This window comes from Sapajus apella, unplaced genomic scaffold, assembly GCF_009761245.1.
Source record: "Sapajus apella isolate SASKATOON/1434 unplaced genomic scaffold, GSC_monkey_1.0 scaffold31, whole genome shotgun sequence".
NCBI lineage: Eukaryota > Metazoa > Chordata > Mammalia > Primates > Cebidae > Sapajus > Sapajus apella.
This window is the reverse complement of record NW_022436971.1, coordinates 10,092,015-10,117,359: the sequence shown is the minus strand read 5'-3', so window position 1 is coordinate 10,117,359 and position 25,345 is coordinate 10,092,015. Positions and strand designations below refer to the sequence as shown.

Genomic DNA, 25,345 nt, shown 5'->3' with positions numbered 1-25,345 from the left:
TGAGGGTCTGTGCTTCTCTGGAGGGCAGTCAGAAGGCTTTGCTGATAAGGTGACATTTAGGTAGAGATCCGAATGAGTTGGGTGGTGGGCCACGCAGGTATCTGCAAAGAGCATTTTAGACCAAGGGAATAGTAAATGTGGATGCCCTGAGATGGAATTGTGCTAGAGGTGTCTGAGTAACAGCAGGGAAGCCACTGGATCTGGAGCTCTCTGGGGATAAAGGAGGGTGGTAGAATGTTAGATCAGTGAGGTGAGGCCAGGCCGTATAGAGCCATATGGGCCATGATCTAAACTTTGGTTTTTATTTTGAGTGAAATGGGAAGCTATGAGGGTTTTGAGCAGAGGAGTGGCATCATCTGTCTTTAGTTTAACAGTACCATTCTGGCTGCTTTGTTGAAGACAGACTGGAGGATGGGGTGAGATTGCCTAGGGAATGGGAGTAGATAAAGAGAAGAAGAGATCTGAGGTTTGGGTTCCTGTGGTTAGGGGTCAGCAAGTTGAGGTGAATCCAGCAGATGGGAATGAGGAGGAAGGCCAAGGGGAGAACCAAGAAAGCATGGGGTCCTGCAGTCCCAATGAAGGAAGTGTGTGAATGACCAGGGAGTAATCATTGTGTGTCCAGTGCTGCTGATGAGTCTAGTCTAGCAAGATGAATGTGCATTAACTGCTGGATTTGACAAGTGGAAAGCATGAGAGAGCTGTTCTAGTGGAGCAAAGGGGTGAGGCTGGGGAGCCTTTAGGAGCCAGTTCAATAGAGAATGAGATGAAAGGAATGGCTACAGTGAAAATGGAAACTGGAGTTTCACTATAAAAGGCAGAAGAAAAATGGAAGGTAAGTAAATGTAGGGAGAAGTGGGTTCAAGGGAGGTTTTCTTATGTGTTTTACTGTGGGAGTATGTTTATATGCTTTGGAATGTCTAATGGAAATGATCTTCTACACAGGGAATAATGAAAAATGTAGAGAGGTAAAGATGACAGTTTCGGGAGCAAAGTAAAAAAGTGAAGAGGCTGGCCTTAGGCAGCACAGTTTATCCACAGTGACAGGAGACAGGCATGAGTGCAGGCTGGCAGATTTGACGGCGTCGGTATGAACAAGTTCTTTTCTGATTGTTTCAATCTCTCTCTCTCTTTTTTTTTTTTTGTTTGTTTGTTTAAGGAAAAGATCTTGGTCTGGCATTTGAAATACCACCACATATGAAAAACCAAGCCCTCTTTCCTGCCTGTGTTTTGAAGGTAATTAGGAATCTAGTTAGGAAAATTTTTCTGTAGTTAAAAGCTGCTTGCTTTTCATTATTTTGTATTTGATGGTTTTCAATTAGGGTAAGAATTTTAATTTTCTCTTTTATTTAATGCTAGAATGCTGAACTGAAATTTAACTTTGGTGAAGAAGAATTTAAGTTTCCACCAAAAGATGGCTTTGTTGCCCTTTCCAAGGCACCTGATGGTTACATTGTCAAATCGCAGCACACAGGTATTACACCTGAGAGGGTAAGGATTTCTAGAATGGTGAAAAAAATTGATGAGAACTCCAGTAAGTAAGTCTTCTCATAGTGAGTTACATACACTTTCCTTGCTAGTATAGTCACACATCTTTATTTAACACACCAGTAAAATTCATTTTTAAAACCTAATTCATAAACTCTCAAGTATTTGGTTTCAGTGTAGGCATTTTAGAATCCCAATCGTAATGGTAATTATATGTAATATTTATAGAATGTGTGCTTATTCAGTGCCGGGGCACCACGTTAGGTGCCTCGCATGATTTAGTTAGTCTTCACAACAACCTTATAAGGTAGTCGTTTTCCCATTTTAGAGACAAAGAACTTGAAGAATCGGGATTTTAAGTGACTTGCCCAAGGTCAACAGAGCAAATAAGTGGTAGAAATAAATTCAAATCTTAGCAGCCTGACTCTGAAGTTTATACTCTTATCCATTGTACTATCTAATATATTTCAGTTATTTAAAGCACATTTCCTAACCTGTTTACTTTGTCGCAAAACAAGTTAAGTCATTTTTTTAGACATATCAATCGATTAGAATTATTCCAAGTAGATTTTTGTTGTTGTTTTAAGAGAGGGGATTAGCTGTGTCACCCAAGCTGGAGTGCAGTGGCGGCATCATAGCTCACTGCAGCCTTGAATGCCTGGGCTCAAGCGATCCTCCCACCTTGGGCCTCCCGAAGTGCTAGGATTACAGGTACCAGTCACCCCACCGACCCAAATAGTTTTAACTTAAAGTAGCCTTAATTTGTTTTAGAAAGCTAAGGTTCATTTTGTTTGAGTGTCTTCTGTACTTTTTGACATTATTATTTTAAATGTTGATATTAGAATAGTTGTCCTAATGTTTTATAAGTAACAGTGTTTTAAAGTGTGATTTGAATGTGGTCTCATCTTTTTTGTTCCCCTAAGGTAATGCACAGGTGACACAAACAAAGTTTCTCCCCAATGCTCCGAAAGCTCTCATCGTTGAACCTTCCCGGGAGTTAGCTGAACAAACTTTGAATAACGTCAAGCAGTTTAAGAAATACATTGATAATCCTAAATTAAGGTAAATCTTCCTTTTGTGCTGAAATACTTACTGTCTTTTGTTTGAAGTTTTTTGGCAGAAGAGTAAGGTAGACAAAAATGAAGTAGAAATTTAGTGTGTAAACATAATACACATGTATGAGTATGTAAATATACTTTAATATGATAATTTCCGTATAAAACTCCTGTTTATTTGCTAAATGATAAATATGATTTATTAAAAAATTGAGATTTTTATTTCCTGTGTCTCTTACATGAAAAGTCATGGTTAGTCAAACAGTATTAGAGGAAAAATCTAACCTTTTTTTTTTTTCTAAGACGGGGGTCTGGCGTGTAGTGATATGATTGTGGCTCACTGCAACCTCGACTTCCTAGGCTCAAGCAGTCCTCCCACCTGAGTAGTTGGGACTGCAGGCACATGCCACCTTTGTAGAGATAGGGTCTCACTATGTTCCTTAGGCTGATCTCAATCTCCTGGGTGCAAGTGATCCTCCTGTTCAGCCTCCCAGAGTCCTGGGATTACATGCATGAGCCACTGCGCCTGACCCTAATGGTTTTTTGAAGAGAGCATTTCATTCAATGTTAAGTTTATGTCTTCACTACATCTGCATAGAACATATGCCACTCTATTTCTAGCATGTTAGTAAACTTGGTGAGGTTTGTTGTAGACTACATCACAGTGGTGGCTTTCTTCCATTTGGGCATTCAGATTGGTCACTGCCTAGTTATAGGGCTCTTTCCGCCATTGGAAGGAGACCATAAATTAAGTGACATTGCTCACTAGAAATCCTTTTTACTTTGAAAAAGGCTGTAACCTATAAGTAAAACACTACTAGTCAATTTGACGCTTGATTTTTGTTAATTTTGCCTTTCATTACTTTTTAAACTCGAAACATTTATACACCGTAAAACTCATTATTTGAAAGTGTACAATTCAGCTGGGCGCAGTGGCTTACACCTATAATCCCAGCACTTCGGGATGCTGAGGTGGGCAGATCACCTGAGGTCAGTTCAACACCAGTCTGGCCAACACGGTGAAACCCTGTCTCTACTAAAAATAGAAAAATTAGCTGGGCGCAGTGGCCTGTGCTTGTAATCCCAGCTACTCGGGAGGCTGAGACACAAGAATTGCTTGAACCCAGGAGGCGGAGATTGAAGTGAGCTGAGAATATGTCATTGTACTCCAGCCTGGGCAAAAGGGCGAGACTCCTTCTCAGAAAAAAAAGAAAAGAAAGTGTACAATTCATTGGTTTTTAGTATATTCACAAGGTTGTGTAACTGTCATCACTATCAAATTTCAGAAGCTTTGAATATTTTGACATCACAAAAGCCTGTCTCTTTTTTTTTTTTTTTTTTTGGGATGAAGCCTCCCTGTGTTGCCGAGGCTGGAGTGAGTGGCTGGCTGTTTGCAGGTGTGATCTTCCCACGCTGTAGCCTCAAACTCTTAGACTCAAGAAATTCTCTCTCCCACCTCAGACTCCCAAGTAGTTGAGACTATAGGCATGTGCCACTGTGCCAGGCAGACCTGTCTTTTTAATACTGATCATATTTACAGGTTGAACAAACTTAATTAGGGATAAATTATACTAAGTAAAATAATTTTTAATTTTATTTTCAGGATTGATACATGTTCCTCATTCAGCAAATGTTATATACCTTCTATATGTGAAGTCTTAGGCTTGGGGTCAGGGCTTCAATAATGAGAATTAATGTTCCTTTCACAGAATTAAGTGTGAAAGTGTGGGGATAGTGTGGAGGGGAGAGAAAGAAAACAAATACGATAAATGCCTTGAGCATACCATGTAACCAGGGCATCTGCTTAGTGTAAGAAACTCAGGGACCTCTTTGTAAAAGTGTTTTGGGAAGAATGTAAAATGCTAGTATGAATTGATTTTTGTGCTATGATTACGTATAAAAATGAACATACTTATAGACAAGCTGGAGGGGAAGATGAATAATAAAATCAGTTTATTGATGAAGATGGTAAAGTCGTGGCTACTCATTTGGTAGTCAGTATAAACACACCTTTTCCTTCTTAAAACCCAGCTGGAGTCGTGATCTTTGAATGAAGCTAAGCTAGCTGTCCCAACCCAGTCCTCTGCCCCTCCTCCAATACACTGTCTGTACATGCCTTTCCTTGTTCCTTACATACTGTCAAGTTTTAGTTTTCCTTACTTTTTAATTTTCTTCATTTTTATTTCCTTTTAAAGCTATACTTGCTTAAAATTTCTTGCTTTAAATACGCAAAGCTCTTTCTAACTCAGTTTTACATTCCTTAGAGCGGGAGTGGTTCTTTTATATTCTTCAACCCTAGAGTGTTTTTCATACAAGCATAGATTTTCATGTATATGTGTGTTTGCCTTCTGCTAAGTTTATAGGGATAAATATATCTGATTATGAATGTGGATAAAAGTAAAAGTATTGTTGGAGAAAAAAATGATAGTTTAGGACAGTAGTCCAAACCTAGGAACTTGAGGACCTTATTTAAAAACACAAAATGTATTGATTCCCTCCCCTTCATATACTGAATCAGAATTTCTTTTTTAAGAGAAGAAAAGCAGCTCCTCCAGGTGATTCTTTTTGGTTTTGGTTTTATTTTTGAGATGAGGTCTCACTCTGTCATCTAGACTGGATTAGATGGTGCTTCATAGCTCATTGCAGCCTTGAACTCTTGGGCTCAAGCAATCCTCCCATCTCAGCCTCCAGAGTAGCCAAGACTGCAAGCAAGTGCCACAGTGCTTGGCTAATTTTTTTTTATTTTTTGTAGAGACATGGTCTTGCCGTGTTCTGTAGGCTGGTCTTGAACTTGTGGTCTCAAGCAATCCTTGTGTCTCAGCCTCCCAAAGTGCTGGATTATAGGTGTGAGCTACTGCATCTGGCCTTTACTCTCCTGATGCTGTCCTTTGGAAGCCTTAATTTTGATGAAATCCAGTAGATCTATATTTCTCTTTTGTCATGGTGTTTTGGTGTTGTAGTTAAGGTAGGCTATGCCTAACCCAAGGTCATGAAAATTTTATTTTGTGTTGTCTTCTGAGTTTTATGATTTTGGGTTCTCCCTTTAGGTCTGTGATACATTTAGAGTTAATTTCTGTGTATGGCATGAGGAAGGGTTTTAACTTCAGTCTTTTGCATGTGCATATCCATGTGTCCTAGTGCCAGTTGTTGAAATGAGAAACGTTCAAACACCAAAGGGTACTATGAAAAGTAAGTCTTCTTGTGCTCCATTCCCCAATTTTTAGTTATCCCTTCTGGAGGCAACGTTTTAAATGGATTTTTGTATAGTCTTTCAGGGCATTTTATATACATACAAGTATATATGTCTAAAAACACAGATTGAAACCAGGTTTTAAAGGACCTTGAATTGTCCTAATATAGAAGAATATGTAGATGAGGATTAATGTTTTTGGTGTAAAAAGCTTGCACATTCTCTTTCTTGATTTACCACACATCAGCAATTGATACAACTACGGGGATTTAACTGCTTCGTTTCCCACCTGTTCCGGACTTTGTTCTCAATTACTTTCTCAGCCTTAATTCCCACCTAAAATAAATGGATACAGATCAGTGTAAAGCAGACTTTAATCTTTTTTTTTTTCTACATTATCATCTTGATATTTATTTCAGGGAGCTTCTGATAATTGGAGGTGTTGCAGCCCGGGATCAGCTCTCTGTTTTGGAAAATGGAGTAAGTCGTACTTTTAATTTTTAAAACATAGTATCATGGGCTGTCATTTTGGCAATACAGCCGTTTCATTTCAACAAAATTTAAGTGAGGCTGAAATTAGTGCCAGGTCAGAAGAGTATGTTTCTTCAAAGAAATCTTGCAAATGCTTGGCACATAGTGATTCTTAATACATTGGACAGATTTTATCTTCACATTTCAGACAATATTTTCTAGGTTGAACTTGCTTGTAACTATCAATACAGATAAAACAATAGCTTCAAAATGCCTGCTTTATTTTTCATGGGATAGTAAGTGCCTCGTATTGGATCAAGTTAAAAGTCCATTCAGCACAATGTTTTGTTTATTTGAGCGGTGAGGTAACGAAGTAATGAAAGTAGAGAAATAACTTTGCTAATAGAAACCTATATTTTTAGTGTAGGGTGGAGAAAACCGGTAAAAAAGAATGGAAATTATGTGGATTTTTTTGGTTTTGAGACAAAGTCTCTGTTGCCAGGCTAGAGTGCAGTGGTGTGATCTCAGCTCACTGCCACCTCTGACTCCCTGGTTAAAGCAATTCTCCTGCCTCAGCCTTCTAAGTAGCTGAGACTACAGACATGCACCACCACGCCCAGCTAATTTTTGTGTTTTTAGTAGAGATGGGATTTTACCATGTTGGCTAGGATGGTCTCGATCTTCTGACCTCATGATCCGCCTGCTTTGGCTTCCCAAATGTTGGGATTACAGGCATGAGCCACTGCACCTGACCAGAAGTGTTGTTTTTAAATGCCTGTCAGTTAAAGAGTAGAAGTTTTGAATTGTCTAATTTACTGAATGATTTTATGTAATACCTTGTTTGTGCTCACCTGAATACATCGTATACACACTTTATTTATTTATTTATTTATGGAGATGGAGTCTTACTCTGTTGCCTAGACTGTAGTGCAGTGGTGCGATCTTGGCCCACTGCAACCTCTACCTCCTGGGTTTAAGCAATTCTCCTGCCTCAGCCTCCTGTGTAGCTGGGACTACAGGCGCACACTGCCACATCCAGCTAATTTTTTTCTTTTTTGTATTTTAGTATGAACAGGGTTTCACCATTTTGCCCAGTCTGGCCTTGAACTCCTGAACTCAGGCAATCCACCCGCCTTGGCCTCCCAAAGTGCCAGGATTACAGGTGGGAGCCACTGCGCCTGGTCCATATACACACTTTAAAAATACCCAATCTTGGCCAGTGCAGCAGCTCATGCCTGTAATCTCAGCACTTTGGGAAGCCGAGGTGGCTGGATCACAGGGCCAGGAGTTTGAGACTAGCCTGACCAATATGGTGAAACCCCATCTCTATTAAAAATACAAAAATTAGCTGGGTGTGGTGTTACGCACCTGTAATCCTAGCTACTCAAGAGGCTGAGGCAGGAAGACTCGCTTGATCCCAGGAGATGGAGATTGCAGTAAGCTGAGTTTGCACCAATACATTCCAACCTGGAAACAGAGGGAGACTACATCTCAAAAAAAAAAGAAAAACCCTAATCTTTATTGACTGCTTTCTAGAAAAGGTTTAGGCACTGTGCTAAAATAACATGTTTTTAGTTCTTACAATAATCCTCTGAGATGGTAGTCTTCCCCATTTTTACAGATTAGAAAGAGGTTTCATACCAAATATTAAGTGACTTGCCTAAGATGGTACAATTCATAGGTAGAACTTTACTCTGAAACCCATGTTTCTAATCACTATACCTGTGGGCTTGACTACAAGATATGTGTGAGAGAATGCAGAATGTTGTCAGTTGTTTGCACTGGCACAGAGGCTCACTACTCTCTTTTATATATGTTTGAAACTTTTTATTTAGTATTCTAAACTTCAGTTTTCTCACTGAATAGGAATAATTATAGTAGTATTTACCTTAGTGGTAACATGAAATAAAATGTGTGCTTATAAAACATTCACAGAGTGCCTGTTCACTATAAGCGCTTGACAAATAGTAATTATTATTGTTTTCCTAGACAGTCTGATCACCATGATTGTTAATAATAACCAAATTTATTGAGCATCTAGGACACTCTGCATCTAGTGCCTTATACATCTTATCTCTTAATTATCACAGCCATCTTGAAAAGGTGAAGGTATTTCCCCAACTCAAAAATGGGGAATTCGATTCTAGAGGAGATTAAATAAGTTGAGCTGAGTAATGGTAGAACTGGGACCTGAGTTCTGGGTTTTCCATTAAGTTCCAGTAAATTCATCTGATTTTTGCTTGGAAAATACAAATTTTATACATTAGAATGTATATCAGTTAAGGATGTCAAAATCAATTTTGGTCAAAATACCAAAGTCTTCACATTAATTTGAAACCAAGTATAAGTTTAACATACGGCATTATCTGTAACTCCTTTTTTAAAAATAAGTTTAGAGTTGACTGACTACTTCAAAATGCATGTTTTTATTAAAAAAGAGACAGTTATTGGTTGCTGTTTTAAGGTAATTACAGTATTTCTTTAGTTTTCATTAAGTGCTTGTTTTGCTATTTTTCAGGTAGATATAGTTGTAGGTACTCCAGGAAGATTGGATGACTTGGTGTCAACTGGAAAGCTGAACTTATCTCAAGTCAGATTCCTGGTCCTGGATGAAGCTGTATGTTGAAATATAATCATGCTTTTTAAAAAGTGTACTTATATTTTTTAAGATAAAATATATAAAACGAAGAAGAAATATAATTCAGTCATGATCTTACTACCTAGAGATAATCATTGTTATCAGTTTGGTGTATTTTAATATACTCTTTTATGTATTATTTTATGTAGTTGAAATCAAAATATGAGGAATCTGGGAAAAAATGCAAAAATGTAATATCATAAGTATTTCCTGTAATTGTTGCTAAATAATTTATAAATATTGTTTATGTTTAGTGGGCTGGCTATTATACGGCTATTTCATGGTATATTTAGTTACTCTTATTATTATGTATATAGGTAGGTTTGATTTTTTTCTCCAAATAACCAGCTTTGTTTGTACATACATTTTTTACATACTATAAATTTGTTCCTTATGTCAGAGATACAAAATGTAGACCATCTGGAAAGACATAAATGTGTTTGAGGCTCTTAGACATACTTCCAAATCATTTTCAAGTTGGGTTAACTAGTTCCTCAGCATTAAGGGTTTTTAATTGTTATACAAAAAGTCTGTTGAAGGATATATGTTAGAAGCTATTGACTGGAATTTTCATTCTAGATTATTAGATTATGGTTTTAGATTGTTTATTGTCATCTTTTCATATTTTAGTCACAAAGAAGTTAAATTTATAATTTATCTTTAAATATCCAACAAAATGATTTTGAAAATATAGGGCTATGTATATGTATGAATTTTCTTATATTTTGTTTGATTTAGAAAAAAAGATTTTGATAGTGATCGAAACTTATTTTTTTTCTATACTGATTAAAAACTTAATTTATTCTTTGCTTCTCATGCAGGATGGTCTTCTTTCTCAAGGTTATTCTGATTTTATAAATAGGATGCACAATCAGATTCCTCAGGTTACCTCTGATGGAAAAAGACTTCAGGTATAAAATTACCAATGCATCCTAAAATACATATAAACAATTGTTATGTATTAATGTTACAGGACCCTAGTGGGGGTTGTTTTTATGGCTAGAAACCTCTGTGGCTAGTGGTGCCTTTGCCTGAGTTTTGCTCTGGCCCACTGGGCTCATTCTGCCCACTTGGCCTGGCAAGGGTGAGCCAGGTACAGAGTATTGAGGGGTGTATGAGCAAATGTGGGGTCTGGCCACTGCACACAGCCAGGTACACTGGCTGCATCAGGGTGGGTAGCTGGCATGGGCTCCATCTGTCTGTGAGGCTGTGGCTAAACCAAGTGCACTGCAAGCAGCTTCCCTGGCTGGAACCATTCTCTCATTATTCATAGCATGGTGAACAAGGGGCATGTTTCAGCCCTGTTTGAGTTACTGCACTTTTGGCCTCGCCATTCAGTGGGTCCCAAGTTCTCATCCAGGAAGAATGAGAGACACAGAAAAGTGGAGGGTGAACAAGTCAAAGAGGAGCTTTATTGAGTAATAAAACAGCTCAGAGGAGATCCATAGTGGGTAGCTCCTTTCCACAGCCAGGGTGTCCCGATGAGAGTTCAGCTCCTAGCAGAGAGGGGATCCTGGAGTGGGAAGCTCCTCTCTGCAGATAGGTCATCCCATTGAGCATTCAGCTTTCAGCAGAGAGGAGCCCTAGAGTGGGTAGCTCCTCCCTGCAGGCAGGTCATTTCATTGTTTCTGCAGCTCTCAGCAGAAAGGGTAGCTCCTCTTGGCAGCTGGTGGTCCTGTCATGTCCCCATTGTCTCTCCATCCTCTGCTCAAGTCTGGCTGAGTCTGGTGTTTTTATGGGCCTCAAAGGGGGAGGAAATGAGTGCTGATTAGCACATGGGCAAGCCCAGGGAAAAGCACCACAAGTTTTCCCTCCAGTCTGTGGGACTGGTGGCCTGACCCCCAGGCTTCAGGACTTCCACAGTTTAAAGGTGGGGCCCCACTGGGAACTAGCCCCTTTCCTCCCAGGAGCCTGTCTGCCTCCTGCCGCTGTTCATGGTGCCCAGACTGTTCTTGCAAGGGCCACTTGCAGGCCAGCACTGGGCCATCCTCAGCCTGCCTTGGCCTTCCTCCATGTTTGTTGGCGCCCAGTCTTGAGGGGTCCAAGGTGGCAATGGGCTGGTTTATCAGTGGTGCCTCAAGTGTGTGCACACCCAGCTGGGTTGTGACAGGCCCAAGCTCAGTCTTAACTTTGTTCTGTGATCTGAGTGGCTGGTGACAGTAGGGAGAGGCCAGGCAGTGGGAGCAGACATCTCTGAACCTGTTGGGGGAAAGAAGGGCCTTTTAGGGCCCCCTCGAGAATGCAGAGATGCCTGGGTCTGCAACCACAACTTGGGTGGCTGCAGCCATGCCTGGGACACTGGGGATCCTGCCTACTCCTGGCTCCCACCAACTCCGTGGAGTATGGCACCACTCTGGGCCCAGCTCCATCTTGGGGCTCCTCTCTGTCTGCCCCTCTGTGCCCAACTGCACTGCTCCCTCTCTGGTAGGCAACTTGGCCTGGCCCCATTGAGGTGGCTCCCAGCGTGGCAGGAGCTGGGGTCCTCCCAGGGGTGGACTCTGGGGACTGTCTGCCTCCTCTCCACACTCTTCCCGCAGTGGCAGCAGGTGGGAACACAACACGGGGCCAAGGTCCAGAGTGGTTGATACTCTGGTCCTGGGAATGGGTCCTGCCCAGCTTTGCGAGGGTTGGGGTGGCGCAGTCATGGGGTGGCACAGTCAGATGCCTTGGGGATACAGGGCACAGGGGACCTACCACCACCACTGCAGCTCCCACAGCCACTCTTGCTGCCACCGCTCGTGCCTCCCCATGCAGCTAGCCTGATGGCAGCAGCTGCTCCAGATTGCCTGCCGCTGCCATCATTAATGCTAATGAGCGGAGTCAAAGGTTTTTTGTTTTTTTTTTTTTGATGCCTTCTCATTAAGTTTACTACCATGTAAAATGTTTTCTTTTTGTTACTGGTTGAAATAATATACTCAAAGGTAACAGACTCAAAAGCTGCTTTTAGAAATAGAAGGAAATTTGAGGAAATTACTTGGGTGTTGTAGAAAACTATAAGTAACAATTCTTAGTTATTATGTCCTGTAGAACATTTAAGGTTTGTATTCCAGATTATTGGTACTGCTTCCTGTTTGAAGGAAACAACTCGGCTATTGAAAAATTGTTTTCTTCTCTAGTTATATCCTAAAATACTGCTATTATCTTTATCCTTCTTTCTTAGGAAGCATTTAAGAAGGATGGGCTTTTGAGTGAAGAGGATAAATAGTAACATAGGATTTTTGGTTTTCAAAAACGACATCATTTTACTTAGTTTTTATAGGAACTTGAGGAAGAGATGGCATGATTTCTATGTGACAGTGAAGGGACTGAACCTTAGAGAGATTAACCTGCTCAGAGTCATACCTCTAGTTGTCGCTACGTAGAGTCAAGTGTTGAATATATCTTTGGAGTCCAGGTTACCATACTTTGTGTTTCACATCAGTATTTGTGATTTAGTAATTATTATTGTAAAAGTTCATCTCAGTTTGGGGTTTCCTCTTAGGTGATTGTTTGCTCTGCCACTTTGCATTCTTTTGATGTGAAGAAACTGTCTGAGAAGATAATGCATTTTCCTACATGGGTTGACTTAAAAGGAGAAGACTCTGTTCCAGACACTGTACACCATGTTGTTGTCCCAGTAAATCCCAAAACTGACAGACTCTGGGAAAGGCTTGGAAAGAACCACATTAGAGTAAGTGGTTTATAATAATAACGCTTATGTAGAACAAAGCAATTTGTAAACTAGCTTAGCCTTGGGTTCTTAGTGATGCTTAAAGCAATCAGTTATTGTGTTAAAGAAAAGTCCAATACATTGTAGACTCTTAGACCTTTAAAAAGCACTGAATAAATGATGGACTCCATCTTTTATTTTCCTCTCTTCATAATAATACTTTTGTGATCAGCTTCCTTGATATAATTTTTATAAGTAAATAACATACATATACATCTAATTTCAGATACAATGATTTCCGTTTTTAGTAGTATTTTAGTAGGAGTCCTCATTTGTGTTCTCTTGATATACCTTGTTCTAAAAATCCATTTTATGTGGTCATCTTTTCATTTTCTTCACTGTGATTAGATTTACCTTTATATAGTAAGGTTATGTTTATTTGAAATATATAATATTGTAAAAACTGCATTTTCATTATTATTATTACATTTAAAAGTGATTGTCTTAGACCTATAGTTAATGAAGGGTTTTCTGAATCTGAAGAATGATTTTGCCTACAGATTACATTATAAAGACATGCATATGAAATGCAGTCTAAAGAGAAATACAGTTCTCCCTTTTCAAAAACAGCATCTGTTCTGAATCATTATTTAACCTGTCCTCTATCCCATTTTTATTTCTTGCTTTTGATAGACTGATGATGTACATGCAAAAGATAACACAAGACCTGGTGCTAATAGTCCAGGTAAGTTCAAAGAATCAAACTTGTTGAAAGATTTTGAAAATGAAATTTATATACCTATTCTCATGAAGGATGTGAAATGAACTGCAAAATTAGAACAGGAAATTTGAAAATATAAGCAACAAAAATAATAGAAATGGGGAAAAAGCTGATACTAGTCAATTTAGAGGAATAGGAATCATTGAATTTATTCATTTATTTTTGTTTTTATTTATTTATTTTTTTTTTGAGACAGAGTCTCACTCTTGTCACCCAGGCTGGAGTGCAATGGCACAATCTTGGCTCACTGAAACCTTTGCCACTTGGGTTCAAGGAATTCTGCCTCAGACTCCCAAGTAGCTGGGATTACAGGCACCTGCCACGCCCAGCTAATTTTTTTTTTCTGCTTTTAGAAGAGATGGAGTTTCACCATGTTGGCCAGGCTGGTCTCGAACTCCTGACCTCAGGTGATCCTCTCACCTTGACCTCCCAAAGTGTTGGGATTATAGACATGAGCCACTGTGCCTGGCTTTAATTATTGAATTTAGATGTTAGACTCCTGGCATCTAAATCAGAAAATTTTTGTTTTTTTGAGACAGGGTCTCAACTCTGTCACCCAGACTAGAATGCAGTGGTGCAATGTTGGCTCACCACAACCTCTCCCTCTCAGCTCAAGTGATTCTCCTGCCTCGGCCTCCCAGTTAGCTAGGATTATGCACGCTCCACTACCACCCAGCTAATTTTTGTATTTTTAGTAGAGACGAGGTTTCACCCATGTTGGCCAGGCTGCTCTTGAACTCCTGATCTCAAATGATCCACCCACCTTCGCCTCCCAAAGTGCTGAGATTACAGGCTTGAGGCACTGCGCATGGCCACAGATATTTTTAATTATAGAATTCTCATTGATCAGAGGAAACCAGCAAATTTTTCTAGCGAGACTATTGTATATTGACCCTGAATTCCAGAAGAAATATCATCTAAGTTCCTCCTATCAGGGATATTGCATAATAAAGAAGAATTTATTTAGCTACAGCTTTGTAAAAGATACTGAAATGATTTTGAAATAGTTGTTTGTTGACTTTTATTGTGTGGTAACGTATACATAACATAAAACCTAGCATTTTAACTGTTAGTGTACAGTTCATTGGCATTAAGTACATTCATATTGTTATACAATCATTACCACTATCCATCTCCAGAGCTTTTTCATCTTCTTAAACTGAAAATCTGTACCGTTAAATATTTATCAATTTTTTAAAAGCCTAACATTAAATTCTGCCTCAGTGAAGAATCTTCTATGCAGAGCCGAGACACTTTGTTTCAGGTTAGTGTTTTGAAAATATAGGAAGGTACATCATGATACAAGGATGGTGCTTAGAAAACCTAGAAGAATGGATCTTTAATCCATTAAGCTGTATGTCTGATGTCAGATGGCTTGGGTAGATTATTCATTGGTGAGGATCCGACTGTATTTGCTTCATGGTTGAATTCACTGGCAGGTTTTTAACTATATCAAAAAGGTGAATTATCTGAAATCTTGATTAAAGAGAATTCCTTTGAACTCAGTTTTATGTGTAGCTCTAAATTAACAAGATATATATTTAGTTATCCTTATAGTTGGAGGAGAGCAGAGATACTCTCTGTCGTCCCACTGTTTGAGAATACATTTTATAAAATTCCACATTTTCTTGTTTCTTATATTTTTCATGCAAAAGTTTTGCTTAGCTTAGACTACAAGTAGAGATGATCAGAGAGACCTTCTATGTTGGGTCACAAAATGAAAGTCTTACATTTAGTGGTTGAGGAGTAACAATTATAATACAGCTTCACACTGAAAAATAGAGTTGGAGGTGGAGACTAAGAAATTACTAGATTTTTGTGTTAAGGTTTTTACTTTGTAAAGTGAAGTATGAACTTTCTGGTATTTAGATTGATTTAGAGTACATTAATTATTTAAAAGGAGTTAAAATAATTGTATAAAGCATTTGTTGAGCATTTAGGGAAGTTCATGCAAGGCAGAATATGATTTGTTCTTCATGAGAGATAAGAATGGTTTTGCTGTATGTATTTCTCTTAATTTGTATGTGTGTATGTGTGTGTCCCCTCATAAGAGGTATGGTTGTGGGTATTTGTATACCACATAAAGTAGCATAAAAACATTAACAGAAACAAATTAAATGAATGAATGGATTAACTCACTGTTTCACTCTATCTTATTACTTCTTGTCCTTGTCTATATATAATACTTTTATTAAAACAGACTTTTTTTTAGGAAAATCAAGCAGTCTGTGACTATAATTAGGTGTATTCATGACAAATTCAGATTGAAATTCTGTTGGTTTTTGTTGTTGTTATGGTACTCAAGAGATGTGGTCTGAAGCTATTAAAATCCTCAAGGGGGAGTATGCTGTCCGGGCAATCAAGGAACATAAGATGGATCAAGCAATTATCTTCTGTAGAACCAAAATTGACTGTGATAACTTGGAGCAATACTTTATGCAACAAGGAGGAGGTAATTTTTTTCTCACTTGAAATAAATTGTGTTTATTTCCTCTTGTAATAGATTATTAATCTCATGTTGATGCAATCTAGAATACATGCACAGAATTTAAAGCAGTGATGGCATATTGTAAGTATGCTTATTCAGTACTTTTCCATATGATAAGCCCTAGGAAAAACAAGAGAGAATTTTCCACATAGGTACATTTTCATTACAGTGAACTTGAATCACAGCATTCTAAGAGCTTTATATCATTTGGAAGAAAGATATTTATTAATTTTAAATTTTAAATGTGATCACTGAAGTAATAGAATGTTTATCTTTTCAACCAGTAAATGTGGAAAAAGAGAATGAAGAAAAGAAAACCCTAAACAAGAGCAAGAAAGGAAGGAGAATAAAATGAGAATAATTATGGTTAGAAATTATAGAATAAGATCAATGTTGGAAAAATCTGAATGTATGAGTAAATGCTGTATCAGTGAACAAAGTCTTCTGTTATAAGGCATAGATTGTTAGCCTGGATGAAGTCTAGCAATATGCTATTTACATGGAACATACCCAAAATCTGAAGACACGGAAAAATGGAAAGGAAAGGAATGAAAAAATATTATACATGTGTCAGCTAAAATATTAACCAGAAGAAAGCCAGTCTAGCTATATTAATAAGAGATGTAATAGACTTTAAGAGAAATATTACTAGAAATGTTCACTATGTAATAAAATATCCAAGCTACAATAAAATTATAAGGGTTCAAATTTTATGCTTCTTATAACTTTGAGTATGTAAACTGTATTAGTCTGTTCTTATGCTGCTATGAAGAACTGCCTGAGACTGGGCAGTTTGTAAAGGAAAGAAGTTTAATTGATTCACAGTTCTGCAGGTCTGGGGAGGACTCAGGAAACTTAAAACCATAGCAGAAGGGGAAGCAAACATGCCCTTCTTCACATGGCGGCAGGAAGGAGAAGTGCTGAGCAATGCAGGAAAAACCCCTTATAAAATAATCAAATTTCATGAGAATTCACTCACCATCACGAGAACAGCATGAGGGTAACCACCCCCATGATTCACTTATCTCCCACCAGGTCCCACCCACATGTGGGGATTATGGGAACTACAATTCAAGATGAGATTTGGGTGGGGACCCAGCCAAACCATATCATAAACCAACATGGAAAAATTCTCAATCAACCACCCCCATGATTCACTTATCTCCCACCAGGTCCCAACTACATGTGGGGATTATGGGAACTACAATTCAAGATGAGATTTGGGTGGGGACCCGGCCAAACCATATCATAAACCAACATGGAAAAATTCTCAATCAGTTGTTATGGAAATGCAAAATAAAATGACTATAATACCATTGTACATGCTAAACTAAAAATACAACACCAAATTTTGCCTATGGAGCAACTGCATACAGTTGGTAGAATATAAAATGGTATGACCACTTTAGTAAAGGGTCTTGCAGTCTTTTCTGAAGTTAAACATGCTATCTTATTGCCTATCAATTCGACTCCTATTTACCCAGGATAAGTGAAAACACATATTGACAAAAAGATGGGTGCTAGAATGGCCATAGCAGCTTTATTTATAATATTCTAAAACGGAGAACCCACTAAGTGTCCATCAGTAGGAGAAAAAGTGTGAAATACTTATACAGTGGAATACTACTCAGCGGTGAAAAGGAACAGACTTTTCCTTGCTGAGTAGACACAGCAGCCATAGATGAATCCCAGAAACTGTATGCCAAATGAAAGAATTCTTACACAAGAGTATGCACTGTATGATTCCATGTGAAATTTTTTAAAAGTCAAAACTAATCTATGGTGGAAAAAATATCAGAACAGTAGCAGGGTGGCAGTGGGGATAGGCTGGGAAAGCATATGAGGGTATTTTTGGGGGTGATAATGATCTGTATCTTAGTGGGACTTCCTCAACAAATCTACTTAAGATTTGTAGATTTTGTTCAACACAACTTTTACCTCAAAAAAACCTAAACAAATATTGAATTCTAGTTAATTATATGCATGCTGAACTGCGTATGATGTCTGCAATTTACATTGAGATGTACAAAAATACGAAGATGAGATGATGGTTGCATGCAGGTGTAGGTGGAGATGTGGTTAAAGCAAGTGTAGTAAAATGTTAATTGTTGAATCTAGGTGGTGGGTATACAGCTGTTCCGTCTTAAAATTATTTCAGTGTTGCTACATGTTTAAAATCATAAATATTGGAAAAAATATAAAAAGTAAAAATTGGCGGATATACGAGGTAACATACAAATCCCATTACTGCAGTGGGGAAAGACTAACACATCTGGTTATAACTGATGTACATCAAGGAGACAGAAAACTCAAAAGGATATAGAAAATTTGAACAATTTAGAAATTTGAACTAATAGTCATGTAAAGAAACATTATACTGTTTATTATAGTGACCAGTTAAGTAACACGTTTTTTCTTGAACTCCTGGCAAAGGGACTTGCTTGACTGTTATAGTGACTGTTTTGTAGTACATATTTTCTTCCTGTGTATTTTTTGAATGGAGGAGTTGAATGTGTATTAAGGAGTACTATTGATCAAGTAGTAATATCCCTTAGTTACTTTTATCCTAGGATGTGGATGTTACCTCTGCCTAGAAAGCAAGTTTACCACACCATTACTAACACTCAAACACAATATATGCCAGATTACAGGGGTTTAAAAGAAGGGATTAAAGGATCTCTGCCCCCTCCACAGGTACCCTAACAGCAGAGTTGGAATGTGCATACAATACTTCCCTAAACCACTTGAATTCAGAATGCAATAAAATCTCAGCTGTATGCCTCTATAAGTTCTGGTTGGCTGTTATATCACCTCTGCGTAATTAATTTTTGTGTTAGTCGTTTTGAATAGATTCCTTTCAAAATGTATTGTTTCCTTGAACTCTCAAGTATGCTTATTGAACTTAATTTACTTTGAAGAATAGTTAAGTGGCATAATTGTTATTTGGTTACCTCCTAGTGGTTACTCTTTGTTACTGCGTGTACTTGAAGAGTTTTCTTTTGGGGGATTGGCTATGACTATACCTGCCTCTAAAATAGCACCTCTCCATCTTTAGTTTGCCGCTTTGAATCTTCTGTGGCCTTGAAACTAGATAACAACATTGCTTAAAATACCTTGAGAAGAGAGCAGGCTTATGGGCATGGCCTTTTAGGAAGGTCATTAACTTTATGATGCTTAATTTTGGTTCCTCCAAGAATGATCTCTTTGCCTACTTTTTGAGTCAGCTTTTTGCGGAGTAGTGAGGATCCTGGTGTACACATATGCATTTTCATTAGCATACTGCTTGATCCACTCCTCCTGCAGATTGGGAAGGGTGACTTAAGATGTCCTTAAAAGCAAGACAACTTTAAAGCTCCATAGAGTTCATCTTAATGGTACTTCATTTGTGACAGAAATTGTGTTAACCAAGGTTTATAGCAAGTTGGGGGATAGATTTTTATGGAATTGTGTGGTACTATTGTAGTCTCAATTTTATTGGCTTTTTTTTACATAGTCTTATGCAGAAGATTTCCCCAGGTTAAAAGCTTAATGTGCTTTTCACTAGGACCTGATAAAAAAGGACACCAGTTCTCGTGTGTTTGCCTTCATGGTGACAGAAAGCCTCATGAGAGAAAGCAAAACTTGGAAAGATTTAAGGTACTGATATATAGTTCATTGTTTCCTTAATACTTAAGGGGGCATTGTAGCTAGTTTTAAGCATTTCCAGTTAATACTGTTAAAGCAATTATTGTCCTAGAAATTTCAAAATGTTTGTACCCTAACTAATGTGTGTTCCTCATGACAGGGATTAGTCATTGTTGACACCCAAATGGTAAATTACACATTCTCTATCAACAAAACACTACTATAACAAGAATTTTCAATTTGAGAAATTTTTGTTAAATTATTTCAGGTATATATTTTTAGGACAAGTATTGGATAATTAAGCCATGTCTATAAGCCCTAAAAAATAGTCTACAGCAAGAGCCATAAGGAACTTACTTTGTAGGTTAATTAAGACAGATATCAGAATATGGTTATATAGAATTAAAAATATTTTGATACTGTTTGGGGCGGACCTTCCCAGTTACGTGCTTGCAGCACATGAATGGGTCATATAGCTCTTGGTGTAGGTGGGTTGGTCTTGAGCCATTTAGAACTTTGAGCCTTTAGAACCATAAAGGTCAGTAACCTCTCTACCTGCAAACAGACTCATTAATTTAATAGACCCCAGTGTATAGTACAGGTATCGTTTTCTAAGAAAAAGGGTGGGAAGTATTGGGTTCAAGAACTTTGGATTCTGTTTCTGTGCTGGGCATAATTGATGTGGATCTGAAAACATATCACATGGTCTTGCTTTAGTTTGTGTGCTACCTTTCTCTAGCATGGGCATTTTTCTGGACCATAAGTCAGTCTACCCTTCTTCCCTCCCCCAAATCTCTAATTTTTATGTGCTTTGAGGCACAAATTACATCTAACGGCTAATTTGTATTTCTTGGTGAGCACCAGGGGCCTACCCTCATTTCCTCCTCTTGAGAATTTTGTCTGTTACAAAAAGTGTAGCCTCTAGGTAAAATATCTAGTATTCTGGATTTATTTGAATATAAGAGTAAAGATAATGCTTACATCTATAAATTTTGTTCTGTTTTATCTTTCTCTTCAGTTTCTAAAGATTCTTCTAAAGATTAAGCCAAGTTTTAGCAATGGTTTAATATCTTTGAGTAGTAAAAGAAAAGCAAAAATGAACCCAATTTCTGGTTTAATCACCCTAAATGTCATGTTTTAGCAGATTGTGACATAAAACTTCAAGACTTGGTCCAGTAAATTATGAGTATCTCCATTTGAGTTTTTAGAGGTCTCCTTTAGTGGAGGGATAGCATTTGTTTTTATTTGTTAGTGTATGTGCTAACAAACTCCTTTCTCTCTTCTCTGTTCTCTTTAGAAAGGAGATGTAAGATTCTTGATTTGCACAGATGTAGCTGCTAGAGGAATTGATATCCATGGTGTTCCTTATGGTAAATAGCAGCTTTTTATGCCTGCAGTGTGATTGTTATGGAACCTAAAGTAAAGCCTTCTAGTATGTTTGAAAAAAATTAGAAACTAATGATAATTGTTCATAATTGTTTTTATTTACAGTTATAAATGTCACTCTGCCTGATGAAAAGCAAAACTACGTACATCGAATTGGCAGAGTAGGAAGAGCTGAAAGGTACTTCTGTAATTTTTCCCCCATTTTTAAGTTTCTATGCTTTGGGAATAAAGTCTAATAGAAGGCTTTTAACATCTTTCAGGATGGGTCTGGCAATTTCCCTGGTGGCAACAGAAAAAGAAAAGGTAATCTTTGTAGTGCTCTATTATATTCATTGTGTGTGTTGTGATTTTAGATGTTGGAAATAAAAGCAGTTTGATTTTCCCATTTAAATTTAATTCAGCTGCATATGGAATATACATGAACTTTTTAGGGCATCTTTTTTTTCTGTATTCATTGAATGAACAAATAATAGGGTGAAATTTAGAAAGGAAAAATGCAAAATGTCATTTTTCCTACTAGCTTTATTGTAGTCATTTCTACCAAAAAAAAAAAAAAAAATTCTGGCATGGTACCATGGAAGACTTTTCATGGAGATTTATTTTTATATAATTACAAATTTATAGAAAAGTCGTATTCATAAGGAGCTCCCATATACTCATCGCCAAAATTTACTAGTTGTATGTTTTGTGTTATTTGCTTTATTATTCTCTTATATGAAACGTTTGAACTTATTTTCTTTTGAACTTTATTTTTTATGTTAATTCTTGACGTAGCATGCTTCAGTATTTTTTCATCCTTTTATGTGAGAATTCCTTTTGATATCTGACACCCATTTTAGGAAAACTTTTGGATTATTCTCAAAAAAGAACTTTTTCAGAAGACCTATTTACTTAATGAGCTACTGAATAGTAGTAGTAATTAGATAATATAACATACCTATAATCTATTTTTCTAGTGCCTTGAGGACAGAAACTACTTAAAAACAAATTTAGTATAAGTTATTCAGCATGAATCTATCTCCATGCATGTTAATATTCTTTCCTTTTTGAATTTAGGTTTGGTACCATGTATGTAGCAGCCGTGGAAAAGGGTGTTATAATACAAGACTCAAGGAAGATGGAGGCTGCACCATATGGTACAACGAGATGCAGGTAAGACTTCGAGTAAGGCTCACACGTAATGTATTAAAACGTTACATTATGTGTGAAATAGACAGCATTCATCTTCGAAAATTCTATCTTGGTTTTTATCTATTTGTCACTTATGAGGGATCATAATTGTTTATACTGTTATCTGTACTTTGTTAATTGTAAGTTGTGAATTTCTCTCTTCAGAAATCTGACTTCATTTATACCAAGCATTCTAGCCTTTCTAGTTTTATTTAATGCTGTTAAAATACAGCTCTTTCTAAATTAAATTTTTATCTGAAAATTTTCTCTCCCTTACTTACTTAGTTACTGTCTGAGATAGAAGAACACCTGAACTGTACCATTTCTCAGGTTGAGCCAGATATAAAGGTACCCCTGGATGAATTTGATGGGAAAGTTACCTATGGTCAAAAGAGGGCGGCTGGTGGTAAGCTTTGAATTATTTTAAAATCTATTTTAAATATAAATGTACCTGTTTTGAGCTTCAGGAAGGCAGTAATTTCATATTATTAGGTTAAGAGCTATTCCCTCCTTATTACACTCCTAATACTTTGTCCATACCTGCCTGTGTAGCATTTTTCAATTGTGTTATCTTTATGTGAATGAAAGACTTCACCTTAACTATTTCTCTTGAAGTGTTAATATCATAAAAGTAATTGAACATTTTGTGGAATTATTAGAAAACAAGAGTATAATAGATGATTTTGAACAAGGAATCAGAAGCCTTTGACTTAAGTGGTAATTCAGCATATTATTTCCTCTGCCTTAATTCAAGTGGTAATTCAGCATATTATTTCCTCTGCCTGGGATGCCCTTTTGTTAGCTTGTTCCTGAAAAATTGTAAGACTCAGGCCTAACTAGTTGTTTCCAAGCCAAGGGTGGGTAGAGGTATTGGAACAGCTGTTAGTGAGCCCTAAGCATTTATTTATATTGAAATAATTGATTTAACATTTGTAAAAGTCAAAGTTCTGGAGATAACTTGCCCAGTAGTACATTTTATTGCTACAAGCAATGTTTAAAGTGATATAATTGAGCCAAAGTATTGCTGACAAGTTATTTCAAGCATGTCATTTACATTACTTTGTTATTTGTGTGTGATGCAGGTGGAAGCTATAAAGGCCATGTGGATATTTTGGCACCTACTGTTCAAGAGTTGGCTGCCCTTGAAAAGGAGGCGCAGACATCTTTCCTGCATCTTGGCTACCTTCCTAACCAGCTGTTCAGAACCTTCTGATTTTTACATTTACTGAACAAGATTTGAGTAATGAAAGTCTGTAGTCTTAAAACTCTAAAACAGTTGTACTGCTTCCAAGCAGCAGTATTTATAGTAACGTAAGCTATTAATGCTAACTCTTGCATGTCAAGAAACATTAGTCTTAGGAATTCTTCAAAAAATGGCATCCCAATGAAAATAAATTTGATGACTATATTTTCATGAAGGTTTGTGTTTTATTTTAAAGTTATATTGATATATTTTTTTTCTGTTTCTTTTTTAAGAACACTATGGGCTTATGAAATAGAATTTATGGGTTTGTGAATCTGGCAGAGGACTTATGTGGAACCACTAGGGAATATTCTAAAAGTAGATTTTCAGATGGTTAAGGTTGTCTATGTGTATTTTGAAGCTAGAGGAGAGTTGGAACATGAAGGAAAATTGGATGATCCCAGTGTAGAAGAACTTCTTGGTTAGTCTGGAAGCATGGAAGTTTTCAGGGAGTCGGTAAAGGTTCTGTGTCTAAGGACTGATGACTGGTGTGATGGTGACAGTGAAGATGTATCTTCTTTTTATGAACCTTTCTTTCCAGATGATGCATATTCATTCAAGTAGAACTAATCTACTGTCCATCCAAGTCTTCAAATCAAACTTAAACTGAGGTTTTTTTTTTTTTTTCTTTTTTCTTTTTTTGAGACAGGGTCTTGCTTTGTCACCCAGGCTGTAGTGCAGTGGCATGTACACAGCTCACTGCAACCTCAACCTCCCAGGCTTAAGCAATCCTCTCGCCTCAGCCCCCCAGGTAGCTGGGACTACAGGCACGTGCCACCATACCTGGCTAATATTTTTGTATTTTTATGTATTTTGTCTATATTTTTCTCTATAAAAATAGAGGCAGGGTTTTACCATGTTGCCCAGGTGGGTCTCAAACTCCTGAGCTCAAGCCATCTAACCACCTTGGCCTCTGAAACTGCTGGGATTATAGGCGTGAGCCACCATGTCTGGTTCTGGAATATATTTTCTTATTTGGCTCTTGCCTTAAATATCAGAAGAAAAAAGTGAAAATTTAAAACTGTAATTGAATTGTTCTGTTGTGCCTTTTGACTCTTAGCCTATAAGGTAGTTTTTTGGGGGAAACTACTCTTGTCCGATAGTTTCCTTTAAGAGCACAGGGTGTTATAATTTCTTGTATGATGGTTTTCAAACCTTTTAGCATTGAAAAACCTTGAGTGAAACACGATATGTAAACAGATAAAAGCTGTAGTGAGAAAACCATTATCTCATATATCCGAGTTTAGAGTTTGTGTGAAATGATTCTGAGGATACCATTCTTTCACTTATCTCTAGACCATTTGCTTTGGAGATATCCAAGAACTACTACAACCAAGCTCAGAGCTGTGTGATGACGGCTCTGTGCACCTTCACACACATTAATCACTGCTTTATTGACGTGACAGCAAAGAGAAGACTGAATTTCAGATCATTTAAATGTTAGAGTGGAAATGATCTTTCTAATCACCTCGTTCACACCCTTGTTTTATGAGAAAGCTGAGTTTAGACGAAGTACATTCGCACGGCCTGGTGGGTAGAACTGGAGACAGAACTTAGGTTTCTTCAGTTTCAGGTTTTACTCTTGGACTGGCTACCTTTCGAGGATGATCCTCAGGTCCAAATTGCGAGGCCAGAGAGGAATGCCAGAGAGCTTAGCAATGGTGGGGATGTTTTTCCTCTTTAATTACTTACTGTCCAACTGGAATTACCCAGGGAACAAGAGTTTTCAAACGAAGAAGCCACATGTAACCAGACCAGCAGAAGGGTTGCTTGGAGACCTGACTTGCTCTTTTTTCCTACCTACATCACCATTAATTCTTCCTTTTACTCTTAGTCTTGCATCCAGATGCTAATTCCTTCAGGCCACTGTATTAATGCCAAGAATGCAAGTAACTCTTAAAAGTCTGGTAGAGATGTGGTCAGTGAGCCTGAGAGATGCTAATTGCCTGCCTCCTTCAGGATTGCCTTTCCCAGGCTCTGGTCAGCGGGGTATGAGTCAAAGTGATGTGTACAACTTCTAGGCCTCGCCCTGCTCACCTTGTCCCTTCTCTCAGGCTGGGACTTGGATGTGGTATTAGTGACCCCACTGCCACCATTAGAAAAGTGTAATACTTGGGGAGTGACAGAACAACAAGACAGAGGTACCTGGTGGCCTTGAAAAAGAA

General features: G+C 37.7%; 1 protein-coding gene across 1 annotated transcript in view; it reads left to right on the top strand.

The window, feature by feature from the left end:
* DDX1 (DEAD-box helicase 1) overlaps positions 1-23,345 on the top strand; it is a 37,357-nt gene extending 14,012 nt beyond the window's left edge. The window contains exons 11-26 of the mRNA XM_032294079.1: positions 1,157-1,233; positions 1,357-1,471; positions 2,409-2,547; positions 6,150-6,210; positions 8,720-8,818; positions 9,661-9,750; positions 12,321-12,509; positions 13,182-13,233; positions 15,575-15,721; positions 19,302-19,393; positions 20,679-20,751; positions 20,873-20,945; positions 21,028-21,070; positions 21,824-21,919; positions 22,223-22,343; positions 23,020-23,345. Coding sequence (XP_032149970.1) covers positions 1,157-1,233; positions 1,357-1,471; positions 2,409-2,547; positions 6,150-6,210; positions 8,720-8,818; positions 9,661-9,750; positions 12,321-12,509; positions 13,182-13,233; positions 15,575-15,721; positions 19,302-19,393; positions 20,679-20,751; positions 20,873-20,945; positions 21,028-21,070; positions 21,824-21,919; positions 22,223-22,343; positions 23,020-23,150 — 1,598 coding nt within the window. The 3' untranslated portion in view covers positions 23,151-23,345. The remainder of the gene's footprint in view (positions 1-1,156; positions 1,234-1,356; positions 1,472-2,408; positions 2,548-6,149; positions 6,211-8,719; positions 8,819-9,660; positions 9,751-12,320; positions 12,510-13,181; positions 13,234-15,574; positions 15,722-19,301; positions 19,394-20,678; positions 20,752-20,872; positions 20,946-21,027; positions 21,071-21,823; positions 21,920-22,222; positions 22,344-23,019) is intronic.
* The last annotated feature ends 2,000 nt before the right edge of the window (positions 23,346-25,345 follow it).